Source organism: Felis catus, chromosome D2, assembly GCF_018350175.1.
Source record: "Felis catus isolate Fca126 chromosome D2, F.catus_Fca126_mat1.0, whole genome shotgun sequence".
NCBI lineage: Eukaryota > Metazoa > Chordata > Mammalia > Carnivora > Felidae > Felis > Felis catus.
The window spans coordinates 34,093,234-34,114,295 of NC_058378.1; the positions used below are offsets into that span (position 1 = coordinate 34,093,234).

At 34.2% G+C, this 21,062-nt stretch overlaps 1 protein-coding gene across 7 annotated transcripts in view; it reads right to left on the bottom strand.

Annotated features, from left to right (window-relative positions):
- Positions 1-21,062, bottom strand: part of PPP3CB (protein phosphatase 3 catalytic subunit beta) — a 58,418-nt gene that overhangs the window by 30,310 nt on the left and 7,046 nt on the right. For all 7 annotated transcript variants that reach the window (XM_023240554.2, XM_023240551.2, XM_023240553.2 and 4 more), the window contains exons 2-9: positions 13,058-13,258; positions 12,252-12,376; positions 9,452-9,563; positions 7,403-7,548; positions 6,996-7,135; positions 6,815-6,892; positions 6,614-6,708; positions 3,720-3,845 (exon numbers count right to left, since the gene is read on the bottom strand). In XM_023240554.2, the coding sequence (XP_023096322.1) occupies positions 3,720-3,845; positions 6,614-6,708; positions 6,815-6,892; positions 6,996-7,135; positions 7,403-7,548; positions 9,452-9,563; positions 12,252-12,376; positions 13,058-13,258 (1,023 nt within the window). The remainder of the gene's footprint in view (positions 1-3,719; positions 3,846-6,613; positions 6,709-6,814; positions 6,893-6,995; positions 7,136-7,402; positions 7,549-9,451; positions 9,564-12,251; positions 12,377-13,057; positions 13,259-21,062) is intronic.

Sequence of the window (21,062 nt, forward strand, 5' to 3'; positions counted from 1 at the left end):
AGTAGAGAAAGCTCCCACTAGTGATATATGTCTTCTCTGTGAGGGAAGTGGCTACAAAAAAAAAGTGTTTAAGAGAAAAAAAAAATTTAAATTGATAATATTTCCTAACGGAAAAGGGAAAGGAAGCAGATTAGTGACACAAAAAATATTTAGGTACTATCGAGAACCCAACCAATGCCTAGCAATCAAAGAGTGGTACCACTTCATAAGGCTGTGTAAATATCTCCACCAGTGTTCTATACCCTGGCTATAAGAATGGAGAAAATGGATGGTTGGATTTACTGGGGCTAAGATTTGCAAGATAAATGAATAGCAAAAAGAGAGAGAAAGGAGTATGAAGGTGCATTAAGAAGGAAGAGAGGCAAGGAGTGATCTGACTTAGAAGAAAATGACACAGTCAAAGGCCTAGCAATCCCAATGAAGATCAAGAGTAGCTATAACTAGAGTGAGGGGTTGCTAAAATAACAGGTTTTCATCACAGAGTGTTAATGGTAATATCATTACCAGATCAAACATCTAAGTCATCTTCAACCATTCCCTCGCCTGCAACATGCAATCTTGTTAAGTCTTAACTCATCGTACCTCTACAATTCTTGCAGTTCTCCCCTGCTCTCTATTCCTAATGCTACCAGGGCTTTATTATAGTTCCACTTGACTCTTGATGGAGCTTCATAAAGCAGGTCTCCCAACTTCTAGTCTTCCAGGCCATTTCACCAATTTTTCTAAATGACTATCATGGTCAATACTCTGTTTCAGCTGCTGCCCACCATTTATCAAAGTTCCAAATTCTCTGTGTGGTGATCGAAATCCTCATCATCTAGCCCTAACTTAACTTCTCATTCTTTTTCTACTACTACTGACCTTCATACATCTTAACTGCAAATCAGCCTGAACCCCTCAACATTTGTCAGTGGCCTTATGCTCTCTTGCTTTCTGACTCAGGTAAATTCTGTTACCTAGAATTCTCCTGCCCATATCTACAATTCCAATTCCACCATTCTACAAGCCCTGGTTCAAATGCTACTTTAACCCCTCTAACAAATATAATCTACCCCCTCCTCTTAATTCCTATAAAACTAGACTTCTCTAGGAACACTTACATTTTGTTATCATTATTCATGTATCTTAAATTCTCTATTAATCTGCAAAGGCCTATGTCTTACTTGTATTTTTGTATCCTTAGTAATGGGAACAAAACAGACTTTCTAAAAAAATCTAGTAAATGAATAAATATTACATGTATGACCTTCTATGGGAGACTGCACTTTATTGGACCCTCTAGAACAGAGGTTCTTAAATTGGGGGCAGTAAACCTGAAAGGAGTTACCAATTTACTTCAGATATAGAAGCATCCTGAAAATGTTATGTTTATGTACAAACGTACATGTATTTTTCTGAGGCAAAGTCCATAAATTTCATCAGATACTCAAAAGGTTTAAGAAATTAATCACTGTGTTTGTGTAGTTACTTTAATAATAAGAAAGAGTCCTTATCTTTTACAGATTCATTCTAAAATATTTATAGCTATAAAAAAAATGGCTGATATATGATAACCAAAATAATTAATGTATTGGGTGGGGAGTAGTGGATAGGTATATAAATGATACAACATTGGCCATGGTTTGATAACTGGATCAAATTATTGAAGCTGAGCAACTGGTACATAGCAACTCATCATATTATTCATTATACCTTTGTATATGTTGGAAACTTTCCGAAATAGGATTTTCTTTTTAAGAAATAAAAAGCCCCAAAAGGTTAAAAACACAGATTTCATCTAACTTTAGGATTCAATCAGCCTCCAAGGAAGCCTCTGGCTTAGGTTCGTTGCTTCTCAGAGACTACATCAGAGTCAAATTGGCTTTTTCAAAGTGGAACAAATGAGCCACCATTTGCTGTTATTTACAACAAAAGAAAATTTTCATTAGAATCAAATAGTCTATCTAAATAGCTAACATGTATTAAATGGAAAAATATGCAAAGAGTTTGAAAAAATCTTACTGTGCTCAACATTAGCTAGGATTCTATTTGCGTATAATGTTCAAATTAAGCTTCACATTTTTAGAAAGATATGAATAATTTGGAGAAGATTCACGGGGTGGGGGGGGGAATGGTCAAAAGGTTTGAATACTTCCTCATCTTTATAAGATGATTTAAAGTGGCAAAAAAAGAACAAAAGATTACTTAGTAGCAAACTTCAAATGTAGTAACACTGATAGAAACCTGATTCTCCATTTTTACTTATGACAGATCCCCAGAAACTAGATTAAATTTTCTCATCTCTCAAAAGGAATTAGACTACATGATTATTAAGTTAACTATTAGTTTTAAAATTCTCTGATGCCCTGGTTTTTGATAGGTGCATTAGTTGAGAAAAGCTATTATCCCTATTTCTTTTCTCAAAACACAAATATTTAGACTAGATATAATGAAGTACTGTATTTCCTTATTGCAGAGGCATTAGAGAATCAAATCAGAATCCATGAAATGTCTATTTTCCTCCTACCTTATCCTTCCCTTTCTTTCCAGCCCCCCAACCCCACTCATATTACATTAAAATAGTTGAGTTGAAGTCTAGCCTAAGGGCAGGAGAATGAGCAATATGAATTCTTAAATTCCCTTTAGCCTGATGATGCTATGATTGAACTATTTCTCATCCACCAAAGATAGAAGGTTATAAGTGTAATGCATCCCTTGCACCTAAGCCTTTTACTGGCCCCCTTCTCAAATGCTAAAGTGGGTAATTCTATCTCCATATTAACTTGTTGACCTACTGAGTAACTGATGAAGACTGAAGGCAATCTTCAAGAAGTCTGTTTAATGTACACAGTTTAAGTATTAACTCTGTATTTTAGAACCCAAAATTGCGTTGGCAGAAATATCATATGTCAAACAGAAAGGAACATTTTGTAACATGGAAGAGGTGAGAAAAAATAGAGAGGGATATAGAACAAAATGTTTTACAATCATATCTGTACTCTCATACTCTTATTTTCCACTTATGGTAACTGAGGCATTGCCTTGTGGAAAAATTAACACTAAATAGAAAAGAATGTGATAAAGTAAGGAAATCCTAAGAATTCTATACAACTAGGAAAAAAAAAAAACAGAAAAAAAAAATCTTAAATAGCATTATGTTCTCTTAAAAAGCCTAATAAGCATAAACTAATATATTATTAATGGAAATTATCAGAAAGCATCACGACTAAATTTGTATACATATTTTTATACAGGAAAACAAATATTAGGTTTGAACCTGAATTTCTCTTTATCATTCTTCTCAGGTTATACAGAACTGCTAAAATATAACTAACATTGCCCAAAACTAGGGCTCTTAAATTCTCCCATAAAATACTCTGACATCCCCCAAAAGTGCTGTTAAAACATGCAAAAGTGTCCATTCCAAAGCAAAGCTATCCCTCCATTCCTTATAAAAGATTTAAGCTAAAGAAAAGCAGAAAGTAAAACCCAACAGCTGAAGACAACATCAGGCTATTTATAAGTCTTCTCCTAGTCCCCCAGACACCCTCACATGGGGGCTATAAACAGCTAACCAAAATATCTTTGAGGCTCTCATATCCACACCCACTGACACAAGTAGAGCTGAACCCACAGTGAAACTAGACTTCAGTTTCCTTTAGTAAGTATGTGCCTGCAATAGTAAACTGGAGTAAATGTTAACAGTAATAAAACATTAAAAAAAAAAAAAAGAATCATACCTTTTTCTCCAACAAATGGTAAAGACCATGTGAAGACATCCATAAAATTGGGCAACCAGTAAGGATGTGGAGAACAGTTAAACTGTCGAATATTCATCACATTATTTTCATACTTTAATACAGCAGCTGAAAGAGAAGTTTGAAAGTGAATGTAACAATTTGTCTTTAGCTCCAAAAGTCTAAAACACATAAAAGCAAAAAAATATTGTTTTAAGGGGGTAGGGAATCAAGGGGTGAGTTGAATAAGGACTAGTAGAGGGAGATAGGAACTAATTTTTTAGTAATAACACACTTTTGTTTTTAACACACTTTTATATAAAGCATAGTCAGATCTACAGTTATTTTTAATGAAATTCCCAGATTTCTAGAATGTTTGTTTCACTTTATAATTTAATGAAGAACATGCACTTTAAATCCAAAATTGTGAAAACTCAATTTTTAGAGGAAACACAGAACGGCAATGAGCAATTTTCTAGGTTTAAAAGTTCGTATAAGTTGAAGGAATTTTAAGAGGATCTTTTTAGTTGCAGGCAACCTGAAAAAGATAGCTAAATGGTAATAAAGCAAAAAACAAAACAAAACAAAAGCCAGAAAAAAAGCAGTTTTTATGATTATATAAATGTATATAAATGTATATGAAATGTATTTATTTCATTTATATGGGAAATCAAGTGAAATTACCACAAAGAAATATTTTACTTCATTTAGAAAAAATTGCATTAAAAATATTATAACCAAATAACCCAAAAGTAACATACTCATCTTAATTTAAGGTATCTAATGTTTCAATATGTTAAAAGAAATAATATCTTAAATTAACTACATAGATTTCAGACACTGGTTATATTATTTTATGGAACACTGGGTTATATGGGCTAGATTCTAATCTAAGCTACAGCACATACTATCTTCGTAATGCTTGGTAAATTATTTAACTAACCTATTTCTCATTCATAAAATAGGACTATTATGTCCACCCTGCCTATCTCAGAAGTTGATTTTACGATCAGAGAATGTATTTCACATGAAAGTATATAAAAGTACAAAATGCTTTGTAGATATAATAATTATGTGATTACTTTTTTTCCATTTTAATGAAAAGCATGAAAATGCAAATGTTAAATTCCAAGATGTGAGATTCTGGCTAATACAAAGTCACAAGTAATGTGTTTGTTTCCCTTAGGAAATAAAAGTATTTAAAATTTAGCCTCAGAAATTAGGGGCTGATACCAAGTTTTCAGCTTTAAAACAAAACAAGAGAGTGAAAGAAAGAATCTAGAAAATTGCCTTATAGATGGAATGAAACATTACAAACATACCCATACCATGTAAGCACTCAAATCATTAACACTATGTACAGACTAATCACTACTAAGAGACATCTGATTTTGACAAGACAGATTCGATGGTTTGAGTTTCTTTTCTGAATACTCAGAAAAGTAATCCCTTTACCCCCTAGGTCAAACTGACAGAGGACAACCAATAAGACAGTAATCAACTGAGCACTGAACACTAGGTCTTATAATGCTGATAAGGGGAGGTCACAGTTGAGGTAGCAGAGCGCCGGTACAAAGTTAAACGTAGCACTCTATTCTGTTCTTGAGAACCGAGTCAAAATTTAGATGACATTTTCTTCAAAAGTGAAGCCACACATCATTAGATAACTTCTTCAGAAATTCTGAAGTTTGTAAACTAAACTACAATTTAAAAGGCTATTTTAGCACTGACATACTCCTTAGAGACTACACAGATACCAACTTCTGAAGATTAGCAACTCAGTCCACGGCATGGTTGTTTTGGTAATTAATATAGTATTAAGTTTTTGTAGCATATTCTGTATCAAACTTATAGCATGCTACCATTTGATCTCAGGCAAATGTTTTAATCTTTTAACCATCATCTCCAATAACAACAACAACAAAAAATCCTCTTATTCTAGTCCTCTATGACCCATATTTAGCAATGACCTCATTACGTCTCTAATACTTTCAAAAAAGTCTTTCCTCCTGGCACATCTGTTCCAGTGACCCCCCTGGAAACTATGGCATAGTCAACTGAATTCCAGACATATCAAGACAGAATAGAAGCTGGCTTCTTAACTTCCTCTCCTGAAAATGTGAACTACGTAAACATACCCAAGCTCATCTTTAACGTCTTTGGCACACACTTAACTAGATTAAGATCCTAAGTATTATCTGTCAATAAGCTATGTTCAAAGTTAAATGAAACCCAATTATTATAGACAGATCAAATATGGACAGAAGGAGAAGGAATGAAAACTAGTGGAACAGGAGATAAAGAAAAAAGACGAAAAAAAGGAAAAAAGAATAGTTAAAAGAAAGGAAGAATATGTCTCTGAAATGGAGGTCAGAATGAATTAATCAAAGAAGGTTCAACTACAAATCTTCATGGGGCAATGATAAGACTGTAGATAGAGGTAAAAGCAGGGAGTAAGAAAGACAAACAGAACCTAGATCAGTGAAATAAAACAAGACACATGATAAACTAAATTAACTATATAGTGCAAATACATGAAATGGTCAAAGCAGCAGAAGGAGCTTTATGCAAACAAGAAAACATTCTCTTGATTATAAGGGGAAAGATTTAAGAAAGGGGAGTTTGAGAAAATCATGTTTGATTTTTTGACTTAATTCGGAGCATTCTTTTATAAGATAGCTTTTATGACTGACAAGTTGTGGAATGATTACAGATGGTAAGTTTCACATTTTGGATTTTTATTTCTTATTCTCTCCCCTCCCTTATATCTTATACTTTTTTATGATGAGATTTGGATAGTTACAGTTTCAAACAATGCCTCTTTTCCATTATTTTCAAAAAATAAGTCAATAAAAAAGCTAAGTTGCTTAACAATTTTTTTATCAACAACATCTTACCTTTATTATTGTAGACATCTAAGTAATTAGGTGCCGAAAAAATTGTTATTAATGAAGGGAACCCTGTAGTTTGACTTTTTCTGTACATTCTATAGCTGTAAAACAAATAGCTTAATATGCATCGTAAAGCATCAATTATGAGTTACTAAGTTTGATTTGTACATAAGATGTTAATTTGGGTCAGGGAAACAGAATTCTTACCCTGCATCTTGAGCTTCATGAGCTCTAATAATCGATAACAAATTATTGTTTTGCAAAAATTCACACACTGCTGGATAGCTGTGGGGGAAAAAAGTAAATTAAGTAAAATAATGGTTTTCTATATGAAATATATGCTATTTTAACAACTAAAATGTGTTTAATCTTGGATATTTTTCCTTACTTATAAAAATAAGAACATCCTCGAACTGTATTGTGACTAAAATGTTCCTGTGATTTTTCATTTCCAAAATCTTCAGAAGGATCGGACCATAGCAAGTCACACATTGGTCCAAATGCAGGTGGCTCTTTGAATCTATCTAACTGTGAAAGAAAGAAAAGAAAGAAACAAAGAAAAGAATAACTTGTCAAAAGTGAGAATAGAATGGACACAGTAAAGTGGTACCAACTTTGAATACTGTCCATACTACATCGTTCTGAAATGGTTAGAGAATATTTCCTTAAAATATCAGTATGATAATTTTTACCATTACCTAATTTTGGCAGTGAAGAGAAGTTTAAAATTTCTACTCTCTACCCAACAAAGTACTATCAATAGGAACCAACCTTGGAACTACAATATGTACTCACTCTCCTAATATCATCCAGTGTGTGTATTTCTGGTGAAAGTCCACCATGAACACAAAGAAATTGTTGATTTAAAAGTGCAGCAAGAGGCAGGCTATCAAAAGCTTCCATACAAGCTTCATAGACTCTTTCTGAATATTTAATTTTACCTAGAAGAAAAAATAATTGAAAATTACAATACTAGTTGATCATTTTGAAGATTAATCTATCGATCAATCGACCGACCTACCTACCTATCTATAATTGACTATTGAAACCAAGGCAAGAAAATTATAGACACAGATAACAGCTAAGTGGTCACCAGTGAGTAAAGAGGTAACTATAAAAAGACAGCAAAAAGGAATTTATGGGATGATGAAATTTTTCTTTATCATGACTATGGTGGTAGGCAGTTCTATGCACGTGTCAAAACTCAGAACTAAACACTACAAAGAGTGAATTTTACTGTATACAATTTTTTTCTAAAAAGGAAAGCATCTTGCTGTATGAGAATCAATAAAATAAGCAGTGGTATTGGTCTTATGAAGACAAAATATTTGCAGTCTCTAAATTTACTTTGGGTATGCATTAGATCACCATAAAATATTACTTAAAATAAATAAGTCAAATTTCTAAAAACAGCCCAACCTTTTACCTATTTTATAGGCCAGGTAAAGCTAAATTAGAATTATACTTAAAGCTAAAATAGTTTTAATACTTTATTTTATTGTAAGAGTCAGTGACTACTTTGTTGTTACACGGAAGATGACTACATCATCACAACAAAACTCAAGGTCCATCCAATTCAAAAAAAAAAAAAAGAAAGAAAGAAAAGATAACTTATTCATATATTGGAGAAACCGAGGGGCTCCTCTAGTCTACAATGGTTAAAATGGGCAGTGAAGCATGAAGCCAAAATAAGACAAGAGAAAAAAACTCCACCAAATCCAACTGTTAATTTAGTTTTACAGAGATCCCTTTGCTCCTTTATATATTTAAATTCGTGGATATTTTACATTTTTGCTGGAGTTTTGGTGGGTGGTTTGTTGATTATCTAAAGGAAAAAAAGAACTTAATTCTTTTTTCCATTTTTAACACTGTAACATTCAAATATGAGAAAATCTATATCCAGCAACCATCTAAACTGGTAGTTTGCTAACAGATCTGTTTTCCAGCACTGTGGTTCAATAAAATTTTTAAACTGATTGCTTTTGGTCAATGCACTTTCCAGGTCTCATCTTTATTCATTTATTTATTATTATTTCATTATTTATTTGCATTATTTTATTATTTTTATTATGTTATTATTCATAACCTATTCATTTAGGTTACCTACCTGATCTTTGAAGTTATCTGACTTTGCCCCCTCTGCCATTACTTATCACTATATTTTTCTTCTTTTACTGAAAGTCTCTAGTAATATGATCTTTACTGGATCATGAGTCTCCATAATTCTGAAATTATTTCTACGCTTAGAACTTAACTCTAAGACTTAGTATAGTCATGAATATTAACTTAATAAGCACACAGTTAAGAGATGTGAAAAAAAGATCAAATACTGCCCTATATCATATTGTTGCTTCTGGCTATTATAGACTGCCATTGCCACAATAATTTAAGAGAGAAATGGGGTAAACATTGTAGGTTAAGAATTTCAATTCATTAACAGTGTGTTTGAAACAATCTGCAACGATGACAGCATGAATAATTTAAGAAGCTTCATGAGAGAGCTTCAATATTGGGGGACAAAAGTCTCTAATGCAAAAACAATTTTTTTCCTTTTAGTTTTAGTCTTCCTGTTAAAAAAAAATCACTTAAACATTAAAACTATGTACAAAACTCAAAACTGTTTCATATATCTATAAAGGCAAACTTAACAGGAAACGCTGAAATGAAAATGTCTGAATGAAACACCATTAACCACTAGAGAGCTCCTGACAATCATCCTTAAAGTTTTATGTGTTTGGACACAAAATCTGTTCTTAATGTTGCACTGTAAATTTTCCAAACTCTTACTACCTCACTCCAAAAGATTACTGAGGAAGTGAAAGTATTTCTCATGGCAATACTCACATTCCTGCTTAAAGGTAAAATATTCAGTAAGGTGTCTGCATTCATGATTGCCTCTCAGAAGAAATAATGTGCTTGGGTAAAGAATCTTCAGGACCCATAAATATAAGACACACTGCAAAAGAAAATGTTTTAAGTGAATTTAACTTATCTTTTTGTTTAAGTTGTTTGATCTTTGTTCCTTTTCCTCTAACCCTATTGTCCTTACAATCTCTGTTATTCTTTACTATCTTTTTCTCTTTGTCCTTTACTAAAATATAAGCTCTATGAAATCAGGGACTTTTTCATCTTATTCACACTCATCCTCCACTCCTAGAAAAGTACCTACCAAACAGCAAAAGAATAATAAATATCTGTTGAATGAATGAGTCAATCTATTTAATTACTTTAGATTTATAGACTATTTGTTGTAAAAACAATCAGCAGATTGGTCTCCTTCTTAGGTATATCAATAAATAAAATAATAACAGTGTCAAAAATAACAGCATCTACCATTTATTGAGTACTTACAATGTATCAAGCACTATATATTTAATACCCCTCATTTGTTCCTCAAACAACTCTATGAAGTAAATAATATTATCTCTATTTTATAAATGAGGAGACTGAAGCAAACAGCTCAAGTAACTTGTCTGAAATTACAAAAACTTTTAAGAGATAGGAATCTGATCTTCTGATCTTAATCATTATGCCATGCTGTGTTACGAAGGCAATACCCATTTTTTATGTTTATTTTGTTGGTTATACTTGTTGCCTTACATAAGGTAGGGGCTTATTATCTAAACTGATTCAAAGAAAGTATAATTTTAAAAAGAAGAATATTAAAATAAGCAGTAAAGCAGATGCTTTTCTCTAAGTAGATTTATTTATTTATTTAGGTTTTATTTTTAAGCAAGATCTATACCCAACGTGGGGCTCGAATTCACAACCCTGTGATCAAGAGTCGCATGCTCTACTGACTGAACCAGCCAGGCACCCCTCTAAATATATTTAACACAAGAGACTCACATTTTATTTATTTGGTTTAAAAAAAAAAAAAAAGGAAAGACATTTCATATGGAAATATAATTATACACAAGAAGAAAAACAAACTTTATTTTTAACAACTTAAGGTATACTAAAATCTTTAACTATTCACACCTTCATTTTATTCACAAGGAAAAAAGAAATTAAGCCAGGGAAATACTTATTAAACTCTGTCTTTTTTGCTTTCTTTATTATTTTCCTTTTGTAACAGTAAAATATATTAAAAGAGTCAGCTACAAAACATTCTAATACAAGGACATACACACCAATATGCTTAGTTCCCAGTAAGCTTCCTAAAATTGTTCATTTTGTTTTTCCAAAGCCCCCAATCTTTTTGTTAAGAAGGGCCATTTTCTGATTTCCTTGCAACTGTGGAGGAAGTTTAAGGCGACTGATGAAGAAACTATGAATAAAGGAAGAACAACTCAGGGGGGAAGTAACAAAATTCCTTAGGGAATTTGGGTGGCCAGGGCCCTGAACTCCTTCCTCACTATGAATCCTAGCATACCTCAGAAAGGAGGTTAAAAATACTGGAGAAGGGGATATAAACGACAGGAACCAGCATGGAAATGCACCAGGTAAAGCTTTAATTGTCTACTGGGAGAGGTGGTTAAGAGTACAGGCTTGGAATAAGACTGGCTGTACTGCTTACTAACAATGTGTCCTTGGGCACGGCCTCAGGTTCCTCATCCATAAAATGGATAAAGTAACACTATTTATTTCATATTGTTGTTGTGAGGATTCAATTAATCAGTGTGTGTTATGTGCTTACAATATGCTTGGAACATAGTAAATGCTCAACATAAGTACCTATTAGTAGAGCTTTTATCCAACAATTTTACCTCCAAGAATCTGCCCCACAGAAATAATTTAGCAAGTGTGCAAAGATATATATATATACATATATACAAAACCTGGTTCACTGAGGTATCATTTGTAATGACAAAAAACTGAGAACACCGTAAGTGTCTAACAATAAGAAATCGATGAAATTAATTGTGGTTTGTTTATTCAACGGAATATAATGCAGCTATTAAAAATATTATAAATTTATATATACTGACCTGGAAAGACATCACAGTATAGAGATATATGAAAAAAGCAAGTTACAGAACATTATAATATGGCCACATTTTCAATTAAAAAAGAAGAGAGATGCATATATTAGAAACGGCAGATTGTTCTATATTTACCTTATTTTATTTATATAATTAGAGAAATAAAAGGAGCAAAAAGAACCATGTACTGTTAAGTAATGATCAATAGGTCATTTTAATGCCTCTTAAGTTTTTTAAAAGAAATGAATACTTTCAGAATACACAAAAGACTCGGGTCTTAATAGCTATAGAAGGTGGGATAGAAGCACTACGGTTTAAGCAATAAAAGCATTATAGTATGGTTTATTTAATCAGAGAAAATTCAATTAATCTTTTTTCACATGGGGTAATTAATGCCTTTAGGGGCAAAAGAGATAAACAGCACTAGCTCCTTAGGGCCACTAGATAACAGAACAATAAAGAACCCTCAGTTTGCACATAATTTCCACTGGGAAAAATGGCAATTATAATTTCATAAACATAGCAATACAAAGAAAACAGAATAGTTTGAAAGGCGGAAGAGAATAAATAGTAGTTTTACCTAAAAACTTCAGAATATGCAGAGGTATTAAAAAGAACCCAATATAGGTACTTTAAGGAACTTATTTTACTAGGAATTAATGGAAATCATCTATGGTAACACTTAAAAGCAAATCAAATGACAGTATTATGATTATTACCTCTATACTAAAATAACCTCTGTCCACATAATCACCAAGAAAAAGGTATCGTGTATTAGCAGGTGATCCTCCTACTTCAAAAAGTTTCATCAGATCAAAAAATTGGCCATGGATGTCACCACACACTGAAACAAGAAGATTATTAGATATGAAAAAAAACTCTGAAATAACAAATTTTACTTAAATTCTAATTTCTTTCACATAAGAGATAATGTAAATTCTATCAAGAAATGTCTCAGAAGGAAGTCAGAGTCTATGAAGAGTCCTAATAGGGATGATGTACCCAAGTGTTCATGTGCTCAAGATCTAGAACAAGATTTAACAAAAATAATGAAATTTGTAGTTAGTGACAAAATTTTCACCTAAATTTATAAAGTTCCTCTTCAGGAAGCCAAGCTTATGTTTTAAGATTACAAAATTATAATGGTGGCAGTTAAAATCTCCATTCTAACGCAACACTTTCTATTGACTGCTATGTTGACACTGAGGTATTTTCCCCTAATAATTGAAAGCAAAGTAAATAAGAATTTGTTGAATCAAATTGGATTATGGCCAACACAACTGATGAAACCTTCACAAAAACATATTAGACCAACTTCTGCACTCAGGTTACTTAGGATCATGCTTATTCACTAAAAACAGGCAAAAATTAAAAAAAATTACAAAAAATAATTTGGAAATTCAAGATAATGTCCATGTAATATTAATTTAGTATACCATACGCTGAAGAATAAGCAGCCCTATATCCAAGCAACCAAATAATGGTATAATCAAAAAAACAATACCCAAAACATAAATAAGTATACCTGTAATTGGAGCCTCTACTTCTATCATGGTTTTCTCTCTCCGAAGGATGGCAGCACCCTCATTGATAATTCTAAGTGCAATTTCTTCATCTACCCGACCTTCTTTTACTAAGTGATTCTTCAGAACATCAACCCTGGGTATCCCATCCATATCAAATACTTCTTCAGATGTCAAGCGATGTGTTGGGGGAAAAGGTACAGCTGCAATTTTTTTTAATTAATAAAAAATAAATCACCATTAATATATTAACATAAATACTAATTAATGGATCTAGATAAACAAAAGTAAAACTTGAAAAGCTAGAGTGTTTATTTATTTACTGGATAGAGGTGTTAATTTTTTAAAAGGTTTTTTAAAAAAGAGTAATCAAATTATACTTTTTATTTATATATAATAGCATGTTCTTTGTTGAGACTTGTTAGAGAAATGAACTGCCTCAAAATTAAAAGTTCTTTCAGGATAACTAAAGTTTTCTTTAAGCGATAACATTTTTTGGCAGAATTCTCAAAACATACACTCTTCACCTTAAGGAAGCACAATAAATGTAACTTAAACCTGAATAGAAAGAAATCCCAAATATAAAGTGACATACCATGTTTATAATAAGGAAGTTAAAAACAATGTTTTCTGCCCAACTTGAAAAGAAACTCTCCAGGGACACCTGGGTGCTCAGTTGGTTGAGCATTCAACTCTTAATTCTGGCTCAGGTCATGATCTCATGGTTCACCCACGTCAGGCTCTGTGCTGGCTGCATGGAGCCTGTCTGGGATTCTCTCTCTTCCCCGCTCTCTCTGCCTCTCTCTCTCTCTCAAAAATAAATAAACATTAAAAAAAAAAAAAAAAGAGCTAGGGTCACCTGGGTAGCTCAGTCAGTTAAACATCCAACTCTTGATTTCAGCTCAGGTCTTGATCTCACAGTCATAAGATCAAACCCCACGACAGGCTCTGCACTGACAGTGAGGAACGTACTTGGGATTCTCTCCCTCCCTCCCTCTGCCCTTCCTCCACTTGCTCTCTTTCTCTCTCTCTCAAACATTTAAAAAAACAGCTAGTTCCTCTTAAAGAACAAACAAATAAACAAAAAAAAACAAGAAACCTTAGGGGCGCCTGGGTGGCTTTAGTTGGTTGGGCATCCAACTTCAGCTCAGGTCATGTTCATGAGTTAGAGCCCCATGTCAGGTTCTGTGGTGACAGCTCAGAGCCTGGAGCCTGCTTCAGATTCTGTGGTTCCCTCTTTCTCTGCCCCTCCCCCTCTTGCTCTCTCTCTCTCTCTCTCTCTCTCTCTCTCTCTCTCTCTCTTTCTGTCTCTCTCTCAAAAATAAACATTAAAAAAAATTTTCTTAAAGAAACTTTTAGAGATATAGATAAAACAAATATTTATAAAATTTAAATTCATTTAGATGCAAATATAGATTTTTTTCCCTAGTGTTTGTTTATTTTTGAGAGGGGGGAGAGGGGCAGAGGAAGAAGGAGAGAAAGAAATCCAAGCAGGTTCTGTGCTGACAGCACCGATGATGCAGGGCTCAATCTCACGAACCATGAGATCATGACCTGAGCCCAAATCAAGAGTTGGACGTTTAACCGACTCAGCCAACCAGGCACGCTGTGCACATAGATTTAAAACAGCATTAATAAATGGTAATTTTGAAATACTGCTTTTTCTCCTACCTCCTGTTTTACAAAACATCTTCATTCAAAATCTTTATGCGCATCTTTGACATCAAATATATGTAATGCATTCCTTATCACTGGAGGCATTTTTAAGTCATCTAACACTTTTTTCAAAGGCTAATCTTCACTTTCATTCAAGTTGTTTGATATATCACTTACTGAATACACATAAAATGTTATCACTGCAAATTAATCCTAAACCACAGTTCCCATATATATTACCAACTGTACTCTAAAACTGCTATTGGGAAACAGAATGGGAAACTAAAAGGTCTATTTTCAACAGTATCTAGCACAATTTTGAGGTTCTATACCTAGGAAAAATTACTACATATCTGTTAAATTTATTTGACTCCTTTTCACTGACTCCGACAAGTGGCCTCATTAAAACATTCAAAATCAGCTTGAAGTAGTTTTACGCTCTTTACCAAATAGTACTTTGTTTCTTAAAACAAAGCAAGAGAATTTATAGTAAAAGTCTGTATATAGTCTCAAATGTAAGGCAGCTCCCTCTTTTCTGAAATATTGTTTTAGAAAAAACTCACTTTATATTTGGGCATACACCATATAGTATTTTCTTGATGTTTCAGAGTCATCACTGTAATTATCAATTATTATACAGAAGACTGGAAATGTATAGGACCAACTGCTTCTTTACATTTCAACTTAAACTAAAAAAACTAAAAACTGGAGCCTGGGTTAGAATTATATCAATTACCTGAGAAAGAATAATTAGTAACCATGTTCTATCTTACTGGGAAAAAAAAAAAAAAAAAAAAACAGGACTAACTCAATACTCTGGAAGTGAGATAAGAACTAGGCAGAGGGATGTCAACCAATTCTAAAAGACTTTGAAATCACCAATCCCTCTTGCTTTCTTTGATACTTAGTAAAACAAAATTGGAACTTCTTTACTTGCTCTTCATTAGAACACATATATTCCCATTACTTTTTACCACATTTAGAACAAAGCATTAAAACACATTTTGTTCCCTCAAATATAGTATGTCCAGAGTCTAATAAAATAAAAATCTCTGTTAAAGTATGTTTTTCTCTAGCCATAGACTAAACAGACCAAACTTGCCCCTAATCAGTAAACTAATTGTTTAAGAACTGCAGATTTTAATAACTGATTGCTAAATAAATCACAAGGTGCTCTGAGACATTACAAAAAGGAAAAGCTTAAATATCTCAAACACAAATTTCTGAGATCAAGATGGGATCACATTTTTCTCATCAGGCCAAGAAAAATTTTTTAGCACTCTATTCAGGAAAACAGATACTCTTTAAGATGTTGCATTCTAGATTATATATACTTTCTAATATCAACAACAAAGTTCCACTCCTGGCTGAATTCTATTCAAACTGCAGAACTTCCTAAAAACCCAACTGGGAGACCAGCCCCATCCCCACAATTCAACCAGTCACCAGTGTTACTACGTATTTTCATGCACACTGTGAATGCTCCACTGCAATTCACACTGAAGTATTACCCCCAAGAGCCAAAGTGCCTTTATTTATCTAAAAAACTGCTCATGGGTAAGTCATCTATAGACCTATGCTCTTCCACTTTTTCAACTCAAGGCATACTTTTACATGTCAAGACTAGCTGGGATACATTCTAAGGAATGTACAGGTTGAAAGATAAAGAAATGCCATCACAGATAAAAGCAGATGGAAACTTTAGATCAGTGTTGTTCTAACAACACAGTGCTGAAATTAGAAAATGAAGTTTCAAAAGAATATATTTTAATATATCAGTAAATAAGGAAAGGCATGTAGAAAGGCATAAGAGGAAAAAGGCATGTGCTCTTTGTAGAAGGAGAGAGGAGTTGTAGCAGGTGATCTGACCAGGCAAAAGAAAGCCAACCAAATAGAATTTGGCCTAACAGGGGGTTAATTATTGACCCTACTGGTCAAAGAGTTAAAAAAAATTTTTGTCATCAAAAATTAATATTCTTGGGGCTCCTGGGTGGCTCAGTCCGTTGAATACCTGACTCTTGATTTCGTTGCAGGTCAAGATCCCAGTGTTATGGAATAAAGCCCCACATCAGGTTCTGCCCTGAGCATGGAGCCTGTTTAAGATTCTCTGTCTCTCTGCCCCCCTCCACTTGCACACACCCTCTAATAAAATATATATATATATATTTTTTTTTTTCTCAACTACTTTAATTCCTAAGTCATTTTACAGCATTCCCATCTATTTTCAGACTTTTAAATTTTTTTCTTTTGGGGAGCCCGGATGGCTCAATTAAGCATCTGACCTGATCACATCTCAGGTCATGATCTCACCATTCTGTTTGGGAGATTGAGCGCAAGCAAAGTCTGCTCCCTTGCTCTCTGCCCCTCCCCCACTCGTGCATGTGTACTTCTCTCAAAATAAATAAACAAAAAAAAGTTTTTCTTTTTATTTCTAATTCATCTTTAGCCAATTATTCCTGCTTTTCTAGGATATTCTTCTAATATATTTTTCCTCCTTATTTTCAGACTATTTTTACTACTCTCCTATATTTATGATAGGAAAAAAGCAGAATATAAATCATATGCAAATGTAATGTGAATGGTCAATAACTGAGATGGCTAAAAATGAGGATTAGCTAGAATAAAGAGCTACAAAATAATCTCAAATCACCAAGTTTCCAACACTAGGAAACTTGAATTGGTAATATTCATTTGACCAACTATTCTGTTGAAACATTTCCTTTAACCCAAATTTTGGCATGAAGCACACACATCTATATAGTAATCAATAACATTCACAAGTTATTTTCATTCAGATTTAATGTATGGCCAACTAAAAAAATGTATAAAGCAAGTTTTAATTTAGGAAGTTGGAAAAACAAACCAGGGATAGTATTGACCAGGGATAGGGGAAGAACAGATACACTTTTTCTACTACTGGGTAAGGAATCCTAGAAATCAACTAACTCCTATTCCCCAACTCTAAGCAAAGGCTACAAAAGTATTAGCTAGCCCTACAAGGCCGCCAACACCAACTGGGGTACATGCAGCCTATGCCAAATGAACAACTTTACTACAAAGAATCATTCAGAGGCCTGTGCTTCTGATCATTGCCATTATTGGCAACTATCCAAATGAAGTCTCTCCTGTCATCTACATTTCTGACTTTTTCTCAGTATTTCTCTTACACCACGCCATCTCTGGCTGTTCTCCTCCTTCTCAATCCTCTTCATTTAAGCCTCCAGAAATCCCATCATTTTAAAAAAAATATTTATTTTTGAGAGAAAGAGAATGGGGGAGGGGCAAAAGGAGACGGGGACAGAAGATCCAAAGCAGGCTCTGGACTGACAGCAGAGACCCTGATGTGGGGCTCAAACCCACAAACCACCAGATCATGAACTGGGCCGAAGTTGGTCACTCAACTGACAGAGCCACCCAGGTGCCTCATTATTTTAACTCATCCCTCTTCCCCCAAAACACACACACACACACACACACACACACACACACACACACACACACACACACACACACTCTTTAGATCTTCACAGTAATGCTGTCTTCATCTCTTTATCTTAATTAAATCTTAGTTATCCTGAAGGATAATACTTTTCAAACCCTTTTTTCAAAACAGATGCTGTGCATTCTTCCACACTCCACTACTCTTAGCAGAGAAGGCTTTAGTCTTAAGTGTTGCTTTGCATTACCATTTCCAATTTCATCACTCCACTGAAGAAAAAAATACCTTCTCCTTTGAGGCTCAAGCCTTCTAGATAGTTTATCCTTGTCCCTGCCATCTTCTAAACTTCTAGTCGTTTCTCACATGCAACTCCAGCTCCTGGCTTGCAGGCCTCCTCCATGCTAAATCCCACCATCAATGTCCATGCAGAATGACCTACCTAAAACATAAGAACTGAGAAGTTTGAGTTCCACTCCACTTCAACTCCTCAGCCTTGACCATAATTACTGCTCCACCTCTGAAATCCTGAACTCCAATCTCTCACTCAATGATTAAAACCTCCTAACCTTTCAGTTCCACTCCCATTACTCCATCTATTCTTCAACTGTATTAAAAACCTAGACAACCCCTCCTTATCAACTCCCTTCTGGATACCTTTGCTTCTTATACTTTTAAAGTATTCCATCATTCACCCACTTTCTAAACAACATTCTAAATTGTTTTGCCCTTTTGTCTTATTCTACCTATAAGGGAAACCTGCAATTCTTGGATGAATTAGCTTCTAAACTTGGGTGCTAAGTATAAAATCATCAAAATGGCTCTGTGCTACTACAAATTCATGGTCCCCAATGTAGTTGGCCATTGGCACTTCTCAACAATCCTATTAAACATTCTGTCTCCCATGCTTCTCAGTAGAAATTTCAAATGGTCCCCTTTCTTGAACCGTCACTCACTTTATCTCTTACTCAGTAAATCAACTTTGTGTCCAATTTCAGAGAAAATGGAGGCCTTCAGACCAAACTTCACTTCCCTCCTCTCCATCCACACGTCTACACCAGTATGCATCTTTAAATTTCTCCCCATCTGAGGAAGAGATACTCCTATCCTTTACTAAACACTATTTGTATCCTGAATCCCACTCCCCCAACCTCTTAACTGCAGTCATCCCCTCCACCCCTCCTATGATTCTATTGTTTCCTCCGCCTCTGCTTCTCCACTGGGTCTTTCCTTCGAGCAATTAAACATGCTTAAATCTTTATGATCTTAAAAATTCAGGGGGAACCTGGGTGGCTCAGTCGGTTAAGCATCCAACTTTGGCTCAGGTCATGATCTTGCAGTTCGCGGGTTTGAGCCCTGCGTCAGGCTCTGTGCTGAGAGCTCAGAGCCTGGAGCCTGCTTCAGATTCTGTGTCTCCCTCCCTCTCTGGCTCTCCTCTGCTTGTGCTCTGTCCCTCAGCAATAAATGTTAAAAAAATTTTTTTTTAAATTCAAACAAGTAACTCTCTTTTATTCCTCATCCCTGTTTCTGCCATATATCCTTTATTTTGAGAACTGAGCTTTTTGAAAGGGTATTAAGATCTGCAATGGGTATCTTCCTTTTTTGACTTTTTGTCTATTTTCCTTAATCCATATTTATCTGGTTTCTGCTCTATTCCTCCACCTTATAACTCTCTTCTCTCTTGGTTTCTTGAAAGCATTCACCTGGTTTTTCTTCTACTTCTCTGGTCACAACTGATTGGTCTATTTCATGAACTTCTAGTCTTTCTCCTGATCCTTAAATGTCAGTGTGTGTCCTATGATTCTGTCCTTGGCTCTCCTATCATACTGCTCTGAATTAGTGATCTCATTCATAACTACAGTTTCAACTAAAATCTACATTTTGAGGACCCTCAAATAATAGACTGCTCAGTCGAAAGCCCTCCCCTAAACTCCAGATTCCCAGTAAACTATCAAATATCTCCACTGGGATTTTCCATACATATCTCAAATTGAGTATGTCCAAAGTTTAGTGCGTGATTTTCCCCCCTAAACTATTATCCATAGTTCCCATCAAGGAATTGTCCTAGAATTCTCTTTATTTCTCACCCTCCATGGCCAATAGGTCCTAAATAATTGCCTGAACTGTTTCTGCTCATTTGGTTCTGAGACACTGAATAAGGGCTTCTATTCTAGAATTACTACAATCTTTCCAATTTTGTCTACTCTACAACACTCAGAATATGCTTTCTAAAATTCAAATCTCAACCTTCTCTTGATTCAAGACTGGCTTTATTATACAAAATCCAAATTCTTTATCTTCACATGGCATGCGAGATCCCTTGTGATCTGAACCTTGCCTACATTTCCAACCGTCATCTTTTGTCACTACCTCACATTCCAGATACATTCTACACTCCAGATACTTATTTTCATTTTTAAAATTACATCACTTATTTTTAATCTCCATACTTTCGAACACCCTATTGTTTGGGGGTACACTATTCCCATCTTTTACCTAACCTCTCCTTGTCTTTAAATGTCACTTCAGTGTTCCAATTCTTGAAAATTCTTCATGTTCCCAGACTAGGTTAATGGTGTCCCTTCCTTTGTGGTCCTATAGCATAGCATATAATGAAGACCTATATCATGGCACTTAACAATTACACTATAAATATGTCTCCCCTACATGCTTATGAACTCTTTGGAAGGGAGGGGGCTATGTCTTTCATAACTACACAGTGATTAGAACACTGTTACCATTGAATGTCTACTAAATTAATGATATAATTTCTAAAATACTTGTATATCTTAACACTATATAGCAATGACAGTATATTTATACTGCTTTGTTTACAAAGTACTTTCACATACATAATCCTACATGATTTTCAGAGGCATCCTGGGGGTTTAGTAGGGCAGGTTTTATCCCTATTT